This window comes from Vulpes vulpes, chromosome 12 (genome assembly GCF_048418805.1).
Source record: "Vulpes vulpes isolate BD-2025 chromosome 12, VulVul3, whole genome shotgun sequence".
NCBI classification, from domain to species: Eukaryota; Metazoa; Chordata; class Mammalia; order Carnivora; family Canidae; genus Vulpes; species Vulpes vulpes.
This window is the reverse complement of record NC_132791.1, coordinates 72,636,619-72,655,207: the sequence shown is the minus strand read 5'-3', so window position 1 is coordinate 72,655,207 and position 18,589 is coordinate 72,636,619. Positions and strand designations below refer to the sequence as shown.

Here is an 18,589-nt window from a genome sequence, read left to right as displayed (position 1 = left end):
GGTATCTTGGAAAGCCTCAAGATTTAGGAAAGGATTGGACTGAGTGGCCAGGGAGGGCCTCTCTGAAGAGGGTTCATTGTGACAGGCATGGCTCGATTGGCTCAGTGTGGCTCCCTGACCCTGGTGATCCCCCATGTTTTCATCCATCATCCTCTCTTAACCAAGTGGGGAACTATCATTGGGAGCAGAAGTGCCTTGGCTGCCCACCCCCCTCAACTCTGGCCTGGAAGCAGCAGGACCAGTCCCCTGCCACAGGGGGCCAGGACAGAGGCAATTTGGGGAGCTTGGCTGAGCAGCAGGTGCTGACTCCCCACCCACCCTTACCTCATCCTGTTCTGCCCTCAGGGGCCTCCCCTTACCCGGGGGTGCAGATCAATGAGGAGTTCTGCCAGAGGCTGAAAGAGGGCACACGGATGAGAGCCCCGGAGCTGGCCACTCCTGCCATGTGAGTCTCCCTGCTGGCTCTGCAGGTGGGGGAAGAGGGGCCAAAAGGGGGCATTGCCACAGGTGGGGGTTCTTGGATGCAGACGTAGGAAGAGCAGGATGCAGGCAAGGGGCAGCCGTGGGGAGGTGGTGCAGGCACAGGGCTGGGGTAGAGGCCTGCAGATGAAGATCTTACTCCACCCCTGACCCACCCACTGGTCCATTGACGGCTCTCCTCCCTGCAGGCAGAAGAGACTGGGTGGGCAGAGGGGTTTGAGGGACCCAGGTCATGCAGGGAAGCCGGGGTCTGCTGGTGCAGAGTGCAGGTGCGCTCCGACCACAGGCCAGAGCCAGTTTTGCCTGCAGACGCAGCATCATGTTGAGCTGCTGGTCAGGAGACCCCAAAGAGAGGCCTGCATTCTCGGAGCTGGTGGAGATCCTGGGGGACCTGCTCCAGGGCAGGGGCCAACAGGTAAGTGCTCTGCCTGCCCCATCCAGCTATGGCAACCTCTGGCCCCAGCCCCAGAGCCATCAAGCAGGTGGCCAGGGTCCGTCTTTGGCTACGAGTAGTCCCCAGGCTGGTCTTCAAGGGGTCTTCAAGGAGCCCCTGTGTCCCATAGAAGGATAAGGTGTTCCCCCTGCCTCTTTGCACTTCCATGTCCTGCAGCCCCACCCCCTGCGCCCACCCTGACTTCTGTCTCCCTCTCACTGTGTGCCTGGGGGTGCAGGGAGCAAAGCCAGACCAGGGCTTCCCCGATGCTTTGGGGTCTAGGAGAGAGAGCAGGGGCTGCCTGCAGCACTTGGAGTCCAATTCTGCCCCCAAACAGGGGCCCCCACTGTGCCCTCTTCCTTGTAAATGGAGGGCTATTGGGAGAATTTACCAGACAGGCTCATTTAACCCTCAGAGTGCCTGGAAGCACAGTAATTCACCAGCCAGGAGCCCCAGCAGTCCCAAGCACAGGCGTGGGGGCTGAGGAGGCACGGCAGTCTCTGATACTGGTGGCCTCTGCCATTCCTTCCAGGAGGATGAGGACTGCATGGCCCCCTGCGGCTCTCAGAGCTCGGAGGAGGGCAGCTTCTTGCAGGCGTCCACCACGGCCCTGCACGCTGCCAAGGCCGACATCGAGGACAGCCCACTGAGCCTGCACCCGCACAGCCTGGCCACCAGGTCAGCCACCCTGCCCAGATCCCAGGATTCCCTGGGGCAGGGAGAAAGCAGTTTGGACGTGGTATATTTTATTCTCATTAGTCATCAAGGAACCGCAAACTGCAGGGACTTGAGAGGCCACTGTACACCAACTCAAAGAACACAGTGATTTTAAGTGACAGTACTGGGAACAGTGGCTCCCTAGAGGGCCTGCTTAGCCTTGGGGCCCCTCCAAGGCCATGTAGCCTGCGCCTTGGCTTTTCTCTGCACCCCCTCAGACCTTCTCCCTGCCCTGCAAGCCTCCTCTGGTTCTGGTACTCCTACTCCCTGAAAGCCCCTCCCTGCAATTTGAAATCTGGGATCCTGGGAGCAGAGCAGGCCAGCCACTCACTAGTATTCAGGATTTTTTTTTAAAGATTTTATTTATTTACTTAAAAGAGACACAGAGAGAGAGGCAGAGACACAGGCAGAGGGAGAAGCAGGCTCCCTGCAGGGAGCCCAGTGCAGGACTAGATCCCAGGACCCTGAGATCACAACCTGAGCCAAAGGCAGATGCTCAACCACTGAGCCACCCAGGCGTCCCTGATATTCAGGTTTTAGAATGCAGCCTAAGTTCCTGGAGTTCTGGATCTGAGGTCTCTTGCTGATGGCTATTTACACTCCAGAGAAGGGCTCTGAGACCTGCCACCCACGTGCCCCAGGACAGGAACAGCCAGTGGGTTCCCACCAGGCTCCTTCCACCAGCCACCCCAGCACACATGTGAATGTGAACATACACACACGTACACATGCACAGTCCTGCACACACCAGACTGCCTGCCTTGCCCAGAGTGGCCCATTCTGGGGTGAAAGCCTCCCCACATCTCACCAGCTCCATGCCACACCCCTCAGCTCCCATGCTCCTCCTCTTGCACAGGAGAGGAGATAGCTCAGCACAGGGGGGACCCCGAGAGGAGCCCAGACCAGCAGTCAAATCCAGGCCCCATCCTTACAGCTCCAGCCTGGAGTCCTTCTGGGAGGAGAGGAGCAGAAGGAGAGGCAGAGAGAACTCTCTGGGGCACATTTCTTCAGCACTGTTTTCTCCCCTCAGATATTACAACTGTGTGTCTTTTCCGGGGTGCCTAGCCAGAGGGACTCAGACCCAGGGCCCCTCCAGGATGAAAACATTTGAAGAATTTCCCATGACCCTGACCACCTACAAAGCTTCCGTGGTAAGTGGGGTGGGGTGCGCCTGCACCCCCCAGATCAGGGTGGCTAAGCTTTCTCTGCCAAGAGGAACTATCAGGGACTCCCGAGTGCAGCAGGGGAAACAAGCTCAGGAAAGGGTACCAACTGCCCCTCGAAATTTCAAGCACAGATTTTGCCTCGGGCATCTTGGGGTCCACGTGCCCCTGCAATGCCACCGTCTTTCTACTGCTTTCCCCTGTAACCTCACTCACACCGGGTCTCCCCTCCACACAGCAGAGAAACCCAGAGGATTGGTTAGATTATTATTGGATTAGCCCGAGGCAGGGCTTCCCTTTGGTGGCCTCCAAGCCATGTGGCCAAAGAGAAGGGGACGGTGTCCCTAGAGGAGGAAACCGGGGTATGGGGCCCAGGGCACAGCTGTGTCCTCAGATCTAGTCAAGCAGAGTGGGCCTCTCCTGGCACCCTGAGGCTGGAGCCCCTGCATCCATTTCGTAAAAGGACAGATACATCCTCAGCCTGGTGCCAGTATACACAGCCTCCCTCCAGAAAGGCCTGCTCAGTGAGCGCTGGCCCCAGGCTCATGTTGCCAAGCACCACACAAAGAATGTTGGGGGGGGCCCCAGCTCTGACAGGACTGCCGTTCCCCTCCATGTCATTCAAAACGAGAACCATGCCAAGTCCCTCACCATCTAAGGATTACAGAGCCCCGCTAAACCTGGGATGTGTCTGCATGAGGACCATTTTTTTACACTGGATTCTTTCGATGCACTCCCTGTTTCTCCTTGTATTCCTGCTCTGTCTGACCCTGAGCACTTGCATGGCCACCTTGTAGGTTCCTCAGCGTGTGTGCACTATCCCAGGTTTGCTGCCTCCTGAGTACAGGCCAGGCATGATCCCCGGCCTCAGTTTCCCCTCCGTGGCAGGGCTGTGTGACCCTCACTGTGCACTCCAGTGAGGAGTGGCCACCTGCTTTCCGGTCACTTTCTGCAGGACAGGTGTCAGGCCAGCATGTGGATCTGTGCCACCCATGCCATCCTGACTGAGGGGCAGCTGCCAGCAGATGGCCTTATTCTCTGTACACAGGATAACCAGACAGACAGTGGGATGGTGCTGGCCTCTGAGGAGTTTGAGCAGCTGGAGAGCAGGTACAGACAAGAAAGCGGGCTCAGGTAGGGCATCCAGAGCCTCTTTCCCTGCAGGGGGCCGGGAGGGGGAAGCTGGGCCTGTGTGCACCCATCACTGACTCACCTGAAACCTTTTATGGCTCCCTACTGCTTTTCTGTGTATTCAAAGCAAGCTTCCCTAGAACTCTAGGCCTTTGGCCACCAGCCCTCTCAGAGGAGCCCCCTAACCATCATCATCCTGGCCCAGCACACCTGCTGCTCATCCCTACACCCCCTTCCATTTGACAGATGCTCAGATGCCACCTCTCTGTGAACCGAGTATGATCATCATGCCCACCGTACATGCACACCCCTCCACAGCTGGGGGACACCACCACCATCCCCAGGCCCCACTACGTTTAAGCTTGATGGTGCAGGAGCCAGACAGATCATGTGACCTGGGGTTGGCTGGTCTCCTATGTTGATAAGAATGCAGTCACAGAGAAACCCTCATCTAAGAAGCTAGCCCCCCCACCACCAAAAAAATCCCTGAACGTTTAATCTTTTAAAGGTATAGATGAAGTTATAGACATTATAGTTAAATGTCTATCCATTCACTCAATTAATCAACTTGCACATAGCTGTTTAAATGACAGGACCTATGGGGCACCTGACTGGCTCTGTCACTAAAGCATGGGACTCTTGATCTGTGCCTTTGTCAGGAGCCCTTTTTTGGGTCATCTGACACAATTTTCCAGAACAAATCCTGGCCTCTGCCTATGCTGTTTATTAATCATTGTATGATGTTGTCATTAAGTATTTTACCCCAGACCCCAAGTATTTATTTGTATCACATTAGAATAGTTGATGTGATTCTTCACCTTTCTGGTAGGTGCATTTATGATCTGTGCAACTGAACCAACTAGGGCTTCTTTTCCCAGCTACCTACAAAGGATGTGTTTGCGAAGCTGGGGATGCTGGTGGATGTGGGGGTCACATACCCAGCCATAATTACTGCATCTGCACCATGCATCTTGACCTCCTTTTTTTGTTTCTATTGATTCTATCAGGTGATCTCTGTTAGTAACTTAGTTTATTTACTCATGAGAGACACAGAGAGAGAGGCAGAGACACAGTCAGAGGGAGAAGCAGACTCCCTGCAGGGAGCCCTGTATGAGACTTGATCCCGGACCCAGGATCATGACCTGAGCCGAAGGCAGAAGCTCAACCACTGAGCCACCCAGGCATCCCTGTTAGTAACCTAGTTTAATGCTAATTGCATTTTTGGAAATAGTTTCTGGCTAATATTTCTTTACCAAACAGTATTTTATATCTCAAAAAAGAAAAACAGTAATTCCATAAAAGGGTTAGCCAGAGGATGATTGCCACTTAAATTCTAATCTCCACATATCTTCATAAAAACAGTACTTGGAGCAAGGCCACTTAGAGCCCATGCCCATGACATAAGCAGGAGAGAGACTGGAGTTTATGTGCAAGTAGGGAACTCAGTACTGGGACCAGCAGAGCCATACCTGAGTCATGGTGGAAGGAGAGAAAGAGAAGGACTTCCCTGGGAAAGAGAAGCGTTTCAAGGTCCTTGGGACAAACCAGGGGGATGATGAAGGAGACAGAGGTCTGGTGAAGGAGAGCAGGGCTCCAGGGCAAATCTAAGGCACCAGATGCAGCCGTCTTGTAAAGGCATTGCTTCTGAACAGCCAGTGAGCAGGAAGTGCTTAGTGGTGCAGGAAGAAGAAAGTTGCAGAAAATAAGAATCCTCCAAAAGTAAGAATCCAGAAGACAAGGGAACCTGGGTGGCTCAGTAGTTGAGCGTCTGCTTTCAGCTCAGGTCATGATCCCCGGGGTCCTGAGATCGAGTCCTGCATCAGGCTCCCCACAAGGAGCCCACTTCTCCCCCTGCCTATGTCTCTGCCTCTCTCTCTGTGTGTCTCTCATGAATAAATAAAATAAAAAAGAATCCAGAAGACAGATATACACCCAAGGAAACCATTTATTATAGAAACTGCACCTACAGGAGTAGCAACAGCCCTATTGTCCACACAGGTTGCCTTGGAAACATATGACCAGCCCCTGAGAGGTGCAACAGGTCATCTGGCAGGTACATTCATGCAGGTGGAACATTCTCCAAACAGGTGCAAGGATAGAACATGCCTTGGAGGGTGCTGTAGGGGTGAAGAAGAAAGGAGTCTACCTGCCTAGTTCTTTCCTGTCTCCTGTGAACCACTGATCAGCAACCCCTACCCAGGGGTCCTCACTCATCTGTCCCTTTCAGTGGCCATGCAGTATAGCAGATCCACACACTCTGCAGTGTGACATTTCCTCCAAGCGTGTAGGTAAGAGGAAGACCTAGAATCCTTGGGCTTGTGGTAGGTCGGCATGGCTGCACAGTAGCAGCCAGGCAGGGCCTGGCACTCCCAGCAAAGTGACTGGTTGGTCCCTGGTGGCCATACAACACAGGACATGAATAGAACCTTTGCAAAGAAGGATGCAGTTGAAGAAATTCAATGTGATATCACAGATGTGGTTCTAATGCAACACTCCTAAATGAAGAAGCTTCTGAAGCCATTCACCTTCCCAAGCCCCTTCTATAGGATAACCAGATATTTCTAGTCCAGGAAACCTCAGCATGAATAATCATGAACAGAAAAAATAAGCTCTATCCATACAGAATTATAAGAATAAAAAGAATGAGAATGAAAACTTTTCAGTAGGTGTAAAGACAAAAAAAAAAAAAAAAAAAAAGCAGGGAAAAGTGGATACAATACTACAATGTGACTTAAATATATAATTAAACAAGAAGTTGCACTGGGAACTAGAAACTCCAATTAGAATGGAATTCCATTAGGATGGAAATGACCAGTGTGAAGGAAAGATATTGAAATAAAAGACAAATCCCCTAAAAAATGAGATGCTCAAGGATCAGTAGATATAACTAGGGTACCCAAGGATCAATAATAGGTAGGATCGATTCTTCCTTCCAGGGAAAGACACTGAAGATGAACATGAAAAGACAAAAAGAAAATAAAACCAAAATAAATAAGGAGGTTAGGAAGATCAGAAAGTTGGTAAATGCAGTAGCTGAGTAGGAAAGATCCAGTATATGTAAAATTGGAGCCTACAAGAAACACGATGCCAGCAGTGAAACAGAACTAATATTTTAAACTTGTAATTCAAGGGGGCCCTCTTAAGTAAAAGAAGAACTGAATCTACATATCAGAAGAGGGTCTGGGAAAAATACTCCAGAGCAGTAGACTTGGATGCACATCTTCGTTGAACTGTTAGATTTTCAAAATGAACATTCTGGGAACTCAGGCAAAAAGGCTGAGTCATTTATGAAGGAAAAAAAAGTCAAACCAATGCTTAGTAGCATACAAAGGAAAATCAAAACTAGTAGCAACAAAGCCATGTGTTCAAAAATCTCAAAGAATGGGGCGCCTGGGTGGCTCAGTTGGTTGAGTGTCCAACTCTTGGTTTCAGCTCAGGTCATGATCTCAGGATCCTGAGATCCAGCTCTGCATTCAGTGGGGAGTCCGCTTGAGGATTCTCTCTCTCCCTCTCCTGCTACCCCTCTCCCAACTCATGCTCTATCTCTCAAATAAATAAGTAAATGGGTTTTTTTTTTGTTTTTTGTTTTTGTTTTTGTTTTGTTTTGTTTTTTAATCTCAAAGAAAGAGCTAAGTAGGGAGATCCTAGGGCCCTCAGTGAGGAGGCAAGGGTGGCGGCTGGCATTAGCAGGGCCTCCCAGGTGGAAGAAAGAAGCCCAGGGCTCATTCTGAGAGTGACAAAGAGCCATTGGAGGGCCTGTCAGGAGGAGAAGGACATTCTCCAGAGGAAGGGGTTCTGAAGCAGGGTTGGGAGAAGAGGAGATGGGCCAGGATAGTGCAGGGCATTGGAGGTGGAGCCAAGCAGGGCACACAGAGAGGGTCTTGGGCACATTCTGGAGTCAGCACAGGCAGAACTTCTGGATTGGATGTGAAGGGTTCGGCATAAGGGCAGAACAAGAATGATGCCCGGGGGGCCTGAGTCTCGGTGCATTTACAGAGATGGGCGAGTCTGAAAGAGAAGCAGGTCTGGGGATGTTGTCTGTTGTCCTGCCCCCGGGTTCAGGACAGAGGAAGCTTCCGTGTTTGCCAACATTCCCATCAGTCCCATTCGATTTGAGTCAAGTCTGTGTTCCCAAGGTCTCTGGGCTCCCTTGATGCTCCAGCTCTGTCTTGGGTGATTCCAGCCAGACCCCAACCAGGGTCTTGTCCCCATTTTCTCTTTGTCTTACTGACCGTCACCTTCCCTGTCTCCGCAGCTGTAAAGGATCAGGCCGGAATGTGGACACGACCAGGGTGCACCCCGACAGCCAGGGGCGGCGGCAGCGGCCAGACCAGGGGGCGCAGGGAGGCCAGGTGTTCTACAACAGCGAGTACGGGGAGCTGGCGGGGCCACACCATGAGGGCGACTGCCCCCCGTTGGCCCGCACTCCCTTTTTCACCGACAACAGTTACTGAGTCAGTCCTGGGCAAGGCCCCCAAGACCTCAAGTCTAACAGTTGGTGGGGCCCACGCCTGGCTGAAGGCCCAGGCTGAGAACTCTTCTCCCTCAGCTTGAACCATGAGGTGTTTCCTCCTCCCTACTTAGGAAGAGCCAAACCCAGGCTCCAGGGGCTCCCCTAGACTCCATCACCACACGTGATCCAGGCCACCTTGTGGCTCCTCCAGGGCCTTCGTCCCTCCAGATTCAGATTCCATTCACCCCCACATCCACAGGGCATCCTGATTGCCTCCTCCCACCGTGGTGGGTGGTAGCATGATCCCCATCTTCTGAGGAGGACACTGAGGGTCTGCGAGTAACAGAGGTGGGGGTGGAGCCAACATGGGCTGGGGTCTCCAGGTCCCACACCACTATCCTGTGGAAATGGCTTTCTTGCCTCTCCGAAGCTGAGGTCAGGTGCCATATTTCCATCTCAAATAACAGATGAGGAACTGGAGGGGTAGGGTGTCCTCTCCTGAGCCTGGCCAGACAGCTCACCCTCCCGGGGGCCATGGTCTGTGCAGTGCCAGGCGTCACCGTGTACCTCCACTGGGTGTTGACAGCTCTTCTTCTTCTTCTTTTTTTTTTTTTGTTTGTTTGTTTGGTTTTGTTTGCTTTTTTTGACAGCTCTTCAACAGATGATTTTTCATTAGAACTTCAGAGACTGGGCTGCTGTGAAGAGTTTCTCTTTCAAAACTTTAGTCTGAGGGGGGCCCAGGGAAGGTTTTTGTGAATTTAGATGATTCTTGCCTCTGAACCCTGCCCCAGTCAGGTGCCCACATAGCACAAGCCGCTCTGGCCTCACCTGCCTGGCCCAAAATTGGAAGAAGCACCTGATGGTCCAGAGCTGAGAAATGCCTGGTTCTTCCCCCTGGATCTGCCACCCAAGGCACCTTCCAAGCTGTGAATAGCCTTTTGAGAAGCAAACACCGTGGGACCCACTGAGGAAGGTCTCTAGTGCTGGCCCAGAGGAAACAGTGACATTGCTCTGTGCCAAGAGGCTGTCAGCAGGTGTTCTTGTGGCCCTGGGGGTGCCTGCGTTCTTCCCCCCGGTCTGTGCCTGATGGTGCCCTGGCCGGCCAAGCCTCTGCTCTCTCAGGGAGCAGCCCAGGGCCCTCTGGAGGCTGGAGCTGTTCTGCCCAGGTCCCCTCCCCAATGCAGCACCTACTGCCCAGTTACCCCTACTCCCAGCTGGAGAAGGACCCTTCTCCAGATAGCACCATGAAAGTGGACAGTCCCTCCACCCTCGCCATGAGGCGCTTGCAGGACAGGCGGCCGTGCAGCGAGCAGGGGCTTGCCGCAGAACCCCCCACCCCTCTGCCTGCTGTGTATTGTTCCTTTGAGATATGTCGAATGCGCGTGTGACATCCTCGCTGTCTCCAGTGGCCCTCCTTCTCTGATGTCACCTGGCCAGGAGACAGAGGTCTCAGGTTTACATGGTCGACATCCCAAGGCTGTTCTTAAGCAGAAGAGCAAGGTTCATGATGCAGGTGCAGGGGCGGTGCCCTGGAACCCTCCCTCCATGCATACCACCTATGTCACCTCTCTTCCTGTCACGTAACTGCACACACAAAACTGTACTGGGAAGAAAACCAACCACAGCCTTGTAGACCGTATGTTCTGAAAATATCTAAAGTATTTAACAAAAGATAATAATAAATTTGATGCCAGTCTTTGAGTTACGGTGAATGGGTTCTCCGCTAAGTCTCAGCTGTCGGGGAAGGTTGGATTCCAGGCTCCCTCCCACGGGGTCGGCAGTCCCCGGAGGCCACCAGCAGGGGGCGCGCAGGAAGCCTTGTTCCCCCAGCCTGGCCTGCGGCAAACCTGTCCTGATGTGAAGGGCCATGGCTCTCTGTCCCTGCCTGTTAGAGCCAAATGTGGCCTCAGGCCCTGAGGACCCGTGACTCATGGCCGGGGAGCATGGCCCAGGCTGGGTCTCTGCCACCGGGCCCCTGAGTTTCACTGGGCCTAGCAGGTGCCTTCGACCACCCCCATCTGCACACAGGGACAGCCCACAGGGGTGCCACGAGCACCTGGGTCACCTCCCCAGTTAATTGTGTGCCTGGCCTCTGAGGTCAGGAAGGTCTGAGCTGGGATCCCAGCTTCAGTCACCCCCAGACTGAGGCGTTCCAGCCAGGCAGGTGTGGCAGGGCCCTCCACAGCTCTGCCCTGCTGTGCTTGTGTGATTTCCCGTCATAGGCGAACGCCTGGCTTAGAGGTGGCTGCAGACTGAGGCATGACACTAGCCATATGGATGTGGCCCAGCAGCAGGGGTTCAGAAGGGAGAGCAAGCCATGTCCCCTAGACTTCGCTTCAGGCTGGACCTAGGGATGTGGAAAATAGGCAGGGGACACCTCACCCAGGGAGCAGACCCTGTGGGCAGGCCTTATGCCTGCCCTGTCCATGCCTTTCCGATGTTGGGAAGCCTTCTGGGTGCCTGCATTCCTCCTCGGGCTCTGATGCCCACTGTCCTGGCTTTATTTTTGACTCTAGTGGGAAGAGCCCCTCCCCACAAAGGCACCTGTATGGATGGGTCTGTTGTTGTTACTTCCATAATAAGTCTTATCTAAATGTGAGTACAGAAAAGAATACACACACCAGTTAGGCTTAGGCATTTCAACTTTATCACATTATGGGTTGGATGAAGCCACTTTTCCTGGAGAGATACGTCAATCCGGGTGTCAGCCATCAGGATGCCTCCCTGGTTGCCCAGAGCACGCCCACACATGAAGGAAAGCACCACTGTGCCCTGTTCCTGGCAGGGCTGTGCTCACATTTCTGGGCTCCTCTGTCCTACCTGGCTGAATGCTCAGGGCTGTACTCAGTGTCACAAGGTCCCAGCCCTGCCTCACTCCCCAGAGCACCAAGGTCTACAGGTGTGAATGGGAACTCAGTCCACACTGGGGCCATTGGGGCATCCCATCAGTGTGTTTCCACCTTGGGAACCTCTCTGCCCCAGCCCCACACTCCTGTGAGTCGTGGCTCACCTTCTTTAGGGGGCATGGGGCCAAGGCCCACTGGAGTGTCCCTTGATGCTGTTTGTTACATCTTGACACCCATCTGACAGCCAAGGGAGCCACACATCGTCCTAGGCCATGGGGCACACAGAGTCTCAGTCCCACAGAACTCACAGGCCAGAGTCCATGCTGTAAGGAGTGACACTGGGCAGAGCTCGGCCTGGAAGAGTGGTAGCGAGGCTCAGCTCAGAAGGAAGGTGGGGTAGGAGTGGCAGGGGCATCTCATGGGGCCTGGGAGCCAAAAATTAGGAGGTGGCCTCTCATTTTAAGGCCAGAGGAAAGTTTTGAGGATGTGCTCTGACTTACATTTCAGTTATTGAAGGAGCAGAGTGGGGCGTCCTGGGAAGCAGGGCCCAGATGGGAGGAGAGATGCTGGGCTGCCCCAGGCTGGGCTCTCAGCTGAGGAGAAGATGTTCTGGGAGACACAGGAGCAGAGGAGGAGCTCGCTGTGAGCTGGGTCCCTGACCAGATTGGTTATGCAGGAAAAACAACATAAAACGCTTTTCCTATGTGGTCTACAAAAGTGGGTTCCCAGACCTGCTGCACCCCCATCACCGGAAGCCCAGAGCATTCCCAGCCCAGCAGCCACAGTGCCAGGGGCAAGCCAGGACACAAACCCTGACCCACACCCAAGGCTCTTCCTGGCTTCCTCAGGCCCAGGAAAGTGCCAAAACCCAGAAGGGAGAAGAAAAAGTTCGGGAAAGGAGTCACTAGTCGAAATCAGGTTTACCAGGCAGGGTGGGCCTTTGGGGAAGAGAACAGGCCAGGGCGGTGGGAAGTCTGTCTTGAGAAGGATTTGAGTCAAAGTGGTGTTACCAGGGGGAAATGCAGCCCTGGCATGAGGCTGACCTGGGAGTCAGTGGGCACCCTCTGTGGATCTGCTGCTCCTTATCTAGGGAGCCCCTGGAGCCCTCCACTGCAGGCTTGCGGCAAGTGGGCCCCATGCTGGGCTGCAGGCGGGTGCATCTCGGGCCCTTTGGAGCCAGTCTGCAGGGAGACATAGAAACTTTCCTGCCAGAGCTGGACCAGAGGTGGCAAAGTTTGCCATAATGCAGGTGTCGGGGTGGGGGTAATCCTGAAGGGGGACTGCGGAGAGGGAAGTGTGGATTTGGAAGGTAAAGCAGCATCCTGGAGGGCCTCAGCTGCCCTCCGTGGGGCGCAGGCTCTAGAAAGCCAAGTGGGTGCGGCTCCCAGGGTGACATCTCTGCACTGCCCTGGACGTGGCCAGAAATCCATCAGAGATGGTTTGGCTGGGGCCACTGGGCAGACCAGTGGTTGAGCATCTGCCTTTGGCCCAGGGCGTGATCCTGGGGTCCTGGGATCGAGTCCCACATCGGGCTCTCCACAGGGAACCTGCTTCTCCCTCTGCCTGTGTCCCTGCCTCTCTCTCTGTCGCTCATGAGCAAATAAATAAAATCTTAAAAGAGAGAGAGAGAGATGGTTTGGGTGCAGTGGGCAGCCAGGCATTGCCCTCCCCCCTTCCTAGCTGCCCTTCCCTGGGGTGCAGCCAGGTGTCATGGTCCCCCCATGGCCTCCGAGAAATGGGAGTAGCAGAAGGGGATTGCTACTAAAACCCCTTGAAGCTGTTGAATCAGCCCCTAGCAGGCCTCTCCTTGTACGGCAGCAAGTACCTCTCTGTGTTGGTGGGGCCCTGATCCAGAGTCTGGGCTGGTATATCCTGCTGGGATACGATCCAGCTCCCACCCCTCACTGGGTGCTCCCCGCCCCAGCGCTGCTCACTGGGGGACTTCCCAGTCCTGCGGGACACCTGGCATGGGGACACCAGGGAACTAGACAGACCCACCCACTGGCCAGACCTCAGATGCGCTGCTGATGTTCTCGGGGCTACATTTCTTCTGACCTATGAGTGTGGTACTAGGCACCCCTTCACCCCACACCATCCCATTTAGGGAACTACCAGCAGCATTTTCGGTCCCAGGATGCTAGGGCCCCACGCCCCAGGCCAAAATGGGAAAACGGGGCCTGGTTGCACAGGGTGTGAGTCAGCCGGCTGCTGGGGCCGGTGTGGCACTCGGAGCCGCGAGCCCCCAGAGCCGTGTCACGGCGGGCAGCTCGGGGCCGCGGGCCTGGGAGGGCAGCTGCCCGGGAATCCGGACCTTCAGATCTTGCGTAAGCCACGCAGGCCAGCTTTTCTGCCACTGAGGCCAATGCCTCCGGCCCACACAGCAAACTCCATGCGCCGGCGGCTGGCCGTGCCCGCCCTCCCCTGCAGCAGGGCTTGGCGGGACGCAACCCGGGTCAGGGGAGGGGCAGAGGGAAGGACTCGAAGAAGCCAGAGCCACACTGACCGAGAGAAGGCCCCGGAGACAGGGTCACTCCCCAGAGCCGCAAGGCGCCATGAGAAAGAGCCTGAGGGGAGGTGGGTCCCCTGGGCAGGACGCCACAGCCCTCGGGCTCGGGCTCCGCAGCCAGCCCTGACCCTGCCCCCTGCTGGGGCCGCTCCTAGAGGAGCCCTGGCCGTGCCGCCTGTCCCCGCCTGTCCCCGCGGGGACGGCTCGAGGCCGGAGAGTGGGGCACTTTGGGCTGGCTGGCCTGGCGGGCCCGGCCCGGGAGGACTTCCCTGGAGGAGACAGGACGGCCATGGCCTTTGGGGTCTCTGAGACCAGGCTGCCGTGGGGTGCGGTGGGGTCCCAGGACCCAGGAGCCCCTCAGGGCTGCCCATTCCTGGGTGGGAGAGGAACCCAGAAAGAATGAGAAGGGCAGCGTGGGCACCGCTCCCAGGCTTGTGTGCGCACAGGCTGCGCAGGTGCAAACGGGGGGTTCAGGCTGGGGGTCTGTCCTGAGCCTGGGAACAGTGCCAGGGCTGGCCTCAGCAGCCCCCAAATGTGCGTGGCCATCAGGGGACCCCGCGACAGTGAGCTGTTGTAGAAAAAGCAAAAGGTTGGCATGGCGGACCCCTGAGACCCAGGGCCTCAGCCTGCACCGGGGGCTCGACCCACCCACAGGTGTGGGGGGCAGGGCTGGGCGTCCACCTGCCCAGAGTACCATGCTCCTTGCTAGGGGACAGAACTGGTGTCAGGGCCCACTGCAGCTTGCTCCACTTGCTTAGCCAGGCTAGTAGGCAGGGCTTGGAAATAGAGACGCTGACCTGGCACAAAGGGAATAAGAGAATACGGGAGCTCCTGGGATGTCAGGGATAGAGGGGACAGTACGTGGTGGCCCCAGCCGGATGTGAAGGGACTGTCGCCTGTGTCACAGCACAGGGACGACTGTTGGAAGCCCCTGTCAGTGCTGCTGAAGTCAGAGCCATGGGGCCCCGGCAGACACGGCCAGCTCCCTGCCAGAGCATTGCCAGAGCTCCCTCCCATCCAAGCACCTAGCTCTGGGGTCTGGTGGGCTTCATGGTCCTTCTGCAGCCCAAAAGTCGGTACTTGACCCCGACACCCAAGGCCACCAAAGTTCTCATCCACCTTCAGCACCTCATTCCCAGAGGAGCGAGCCAATGTTTGTTTTGGCCCAAAGGAGGTCCTGTGAACATTGCCCAGGACAGGCTGACCGTGTCACCTGCAGGAGTGGCACCTCAGTGTCAGTGGCCCCTCTGGCAGCGGAAGGCAGGTGTGTCCTGGAGCCGCTTGGGAAGGCCCAGGTGTGTACTGATAGCTGCTGTCCATCCTGCACCCTCTCCTCATGCTGGTGAGGCTCAGACACCCCTCTGGACACCCTCTGCTGGCCTGACACGGGGAGGAGGCTACACAGAGCTTGGAGGGTGTGGAGGGTGGAGAAGTACCCCAAAACTATCCAGATCCTATTTCCTGAGCCTCTGAATGTTAATTTTATATGGAAAAAGAGTGTTGGCAGATGTGATGAAGTTAATCATCCTGAAACGAAGATGAGGAGACTATCCTGGTGCCCGGAATGCACGTATGGCATGTACCCTCAAAGAAGGAGGCATAAAAATATCTCTCTCTCTCTCTCTCTCTCTCTCTCTCTCACACACACACACACACACACACACACACACACACACACACAGAAGACAAAGTGGCTACATGACCACAGAGACAGAAATGGGAGTGGTACCAACACATGCCAAGGGATCTGAGCCACCACCAGAAGCTGGGAGAGGCTCATAGAGCCTCTGGGGGGAGCTTGGCCCTGACAGCAGTCTTCATTTCCACCCAGAGATACTGGACTCCCAGCTTCCAGACAATGAGCAAATAAAAGTACATTGTTTTCAGCCACTAAGTACGTGGTTAGTTGTTCCCGGAGTGTCAGCATCCCCTGCTCTACAGATCCCCAGGCTCAGGACAGACCCTCAGCTCCCCACCCACCACCACCACCAGCTGCCAGAGGTTTGCAGAGGATTGGGGTGGGGAGTGGGGGCACGAGGCGAAGGGTGAGGTAGGCTGCAAAGAAGTCCTGACCTTGACCATTAACAATTTAGGGACCTGGGGCCAGTCCCTCAGCCTCAGTTGTGACACGGGGACCCCATGACACACACTTTGCTGGCTGGTTGTGGGGGGCTATTTCTGGAGCTGGAAATCTTGGGGTGCATTTGAAGAAGGCCTACCATCACTGCGCACAGGCTCATGGGAAGCGAGGAATAGGTCTACTCTGACCACTATCAGCCAGAAGGGGGCACAGAAGAGGGGGTGGGGGCTCTAGACACAGAGAACTTCAGGACAGGGATGTGGGGGTACCGCTGGAACGCCACCAAGAAGCCAGGGCTTCCAGGAATTCACAGATTGTCAACCTCTACCTCCTCTGGCTTCACTCCAGTCTCTGCTGGCTGTCAGCCTTCTCTGGTCATATCTGCATGGTGAAAGGTGTCCCCGGGTCAAGTCCCAAGGCCCCACACACAGACTGCTTGGGTACAGATCAGCACGTCTGAGGCTCCAGGGCAGGAGCCTGGATAAGGTCCTGGCATGCAGGGGTTCCCACCTGGCACAGTGCCGACTCCCCCCAGTCAGCACCTTGTAGAAACATGGTAGCTGTCTCTGTACTTGAGGTGGACTTGAAGGCAAACAGGCCAGCGAAGCAAGCATGACCAGGTCGCCAGGCTAAGCTCTCCCTGCACAAAGAACAGGACCCTCACCTTTTCTGTCAGCTTTCCCTCTGTGGGGAAGCACAAGTTGGACTTGATCAACAGCCTGTGACCTTGACTGAAGGTCAGGGGCAGAGCCAGGCCCTGCACTAGGCCCTAGTGCCTGGCCTTCTGACCCAGCGACCACCAGACCAGGGTACACAGGCTTGGGCAATGCTGGAGTGCCCAGGCTGCATCACAGCCAGAGTGGAGTGCAGAGGAGCAGGTGATCCCCCACATACCCCAGCCCAGTCCAGATGCACAACATTTTCCTGCATCATTTTTGGCAGTGACATTATGAAGACAGCCCATGGTTTCTGTGACTATGCACCAAGTTGTCCCCAGTTACTTCCAATAAAAGCAGATGGCTTCTGCACTAGGGACAGTAGGCCCAGAGCCAGGAGCTGGTGAGGCACTTAAGACCTTGAAAAGGTTTTCATGTTAGTTTCTCTTTAAATAAATTTTTTAAAAAAGCAATATAATAGTAATGAATATGTATAATAATGGATCCAGCTGAGATTGATCAGTGCAGCCATGAAATATATATATATATATTTACTTTTTAAAAGATATTTATTTGATTATTTATTTATTTATTTATTTATTTATTAGAGAGAGAGCACAAGCAGGGTGAGTGGGAGAGGGGGAAGCAGACTCCTCCCTGAGCAGGAAGCCCAACATGAGGCTCGATCCCAGGCTCCTGGGATCATGTCTGAGCTGAAGGCAGATGCTCAACCAACAGAACCACCCATGTGCCCCTATTTTTTAATTTTTTTTTTAATTTATGGAAGAAGATATCCACCTACCAAAGCAGAAGTACTGATGACCCCACAAAAGCCATACTACAGACCTGCTTCCTTTTATAAATAATGTCATGGACATCGTCACAAGGCATTTTTGTTGACATGTCCGGTTATGTCTGTAGGATTAACTTCTAGAATGAGATTTGTACACAAGGAGATTACAAGATGGATGCTTGATCTCTGAGGCCTCTTAAACACCACTAGGGATTTCTGTTTCTACAGAACTTTGTAAACACTGGTAATTTTTGTCCCAAAGTATTCTCTTGTCTTCTATCAAATCATTAGAAATTTCAAAACAATTTTAGTCATTACTTGCTTGAAAACATGGTGCTTGCTTTCTCTGTGCTTGACTTGACAATGGTCACTAGAAATTAGAAGGTTAGCTCCCATCAGTGAGAGTAGAAAGATACTAGAGACCTTTTCAAATTTAATTCTTATGATTTCCCATTAAGCATATGCATTTACTTTATTCTCTCCCAAATTTCTACTCAAAATGGACTAATAATAACTATTTCAAATTGTAAACCCACGAAGGCAAAGAAAACTGGCCAGAAAACAACAATGACAAAACAAGCCAAAAATTTTCTAAATGATAAAAAAAAATGGATGAACGGGATACTCACATGCAAAAAAAAAAAAAAAATGCAATTGAACTCTTACATTACACCATATACAGAAACTAACTCAAAATTGATCAATAACCCAGATATAAGAGCAAAAAACATAAAACTCTTAGAAGAAAATATCAGGATAAATCTGCATGAACAAATCTTGGCTTTGGCAACGGATTTTTAAGATATGACAACAAAAGCACAAACAAGAAAAGAAAAAGCAGGTAAATTGGACTTCACCAAATTAAAAACTTTCATGCATCAAAGAACACTATCAAGAAAGTGAAAAGAAAAATAACCTACAGAGTGAGAGAAAATGTTTACAAACCATTTATCTGACAAAGGTCTAGTATGCAAAATATATAACGAACTCTTATAGCTCAAAACAAAAAGACAAAGAACCCAACCCAACAAATAGACAAAGGAGTTGAATAGACATTTTTCCAGAGAAGATATATAAACAGCCATCCATCGTTAAGGAAATGCAAATCAAAAACATAATTAAGGTACAATTTTATTCATACTAGGATGCTTAGAATAGGAAACCAGGAACTATTGGTGAGGATGAGAAAGAATTGGAAACCTCACATAAAAAACAGTAGAAACAGCTTGGCATTCCTCAATAGGTTAAACATAGAATGAGCACATGATCCAGCAATTCCACTCCTGGGTATCTACTGGAAGAAGTGGAAGCAGGTATTCAAATAAGCACTT

The 18,589-nt window shown here is 53.3% G+C and overlaps 1 protein-coding gene across 1 annotated transcript in view; it reads left to right on the top strand.

Annotated features, from left to right (window-relative positions):
• FLT4 (fms related receptor tyrosine kinase 4) overlaps positions 1 to 10,078 on the top strand; it is a 39,658-nt gene extending 29,580 nt beyond the window's left edge. The window contains exons 25-30 of the mRNA XM_072731885.1: positions 346 to 445; positions 790 to 895; positions 1,446 to 1,591; positions 2,661 to 2,781; positions 3,842 to 3,927; positions 8,180 to 10,078. Of these exons, the coding sequence (XP_072587986.1) occupies positions 346 to 445; positions 790 to 895; positions 1,446 to 1,591; positions 2,661 to 2,781; positions 3,842 to 3,927; positions 8,180 to 8,378 (758 nt within the window). The 3' untranslated portion in view covers positions 8,379 to 10,078. The remainder of the gene's footprint in view (positions 1 to 345; positions 446 to 789; positions 896 to 1,445; positions 1,592 to 2,660; positions 2,782 to 3,841; positions 3,928 to 8,179) is intronic.
• Positions 10,079 to 18,589: the final 8,511 nt, after the last annotated feature.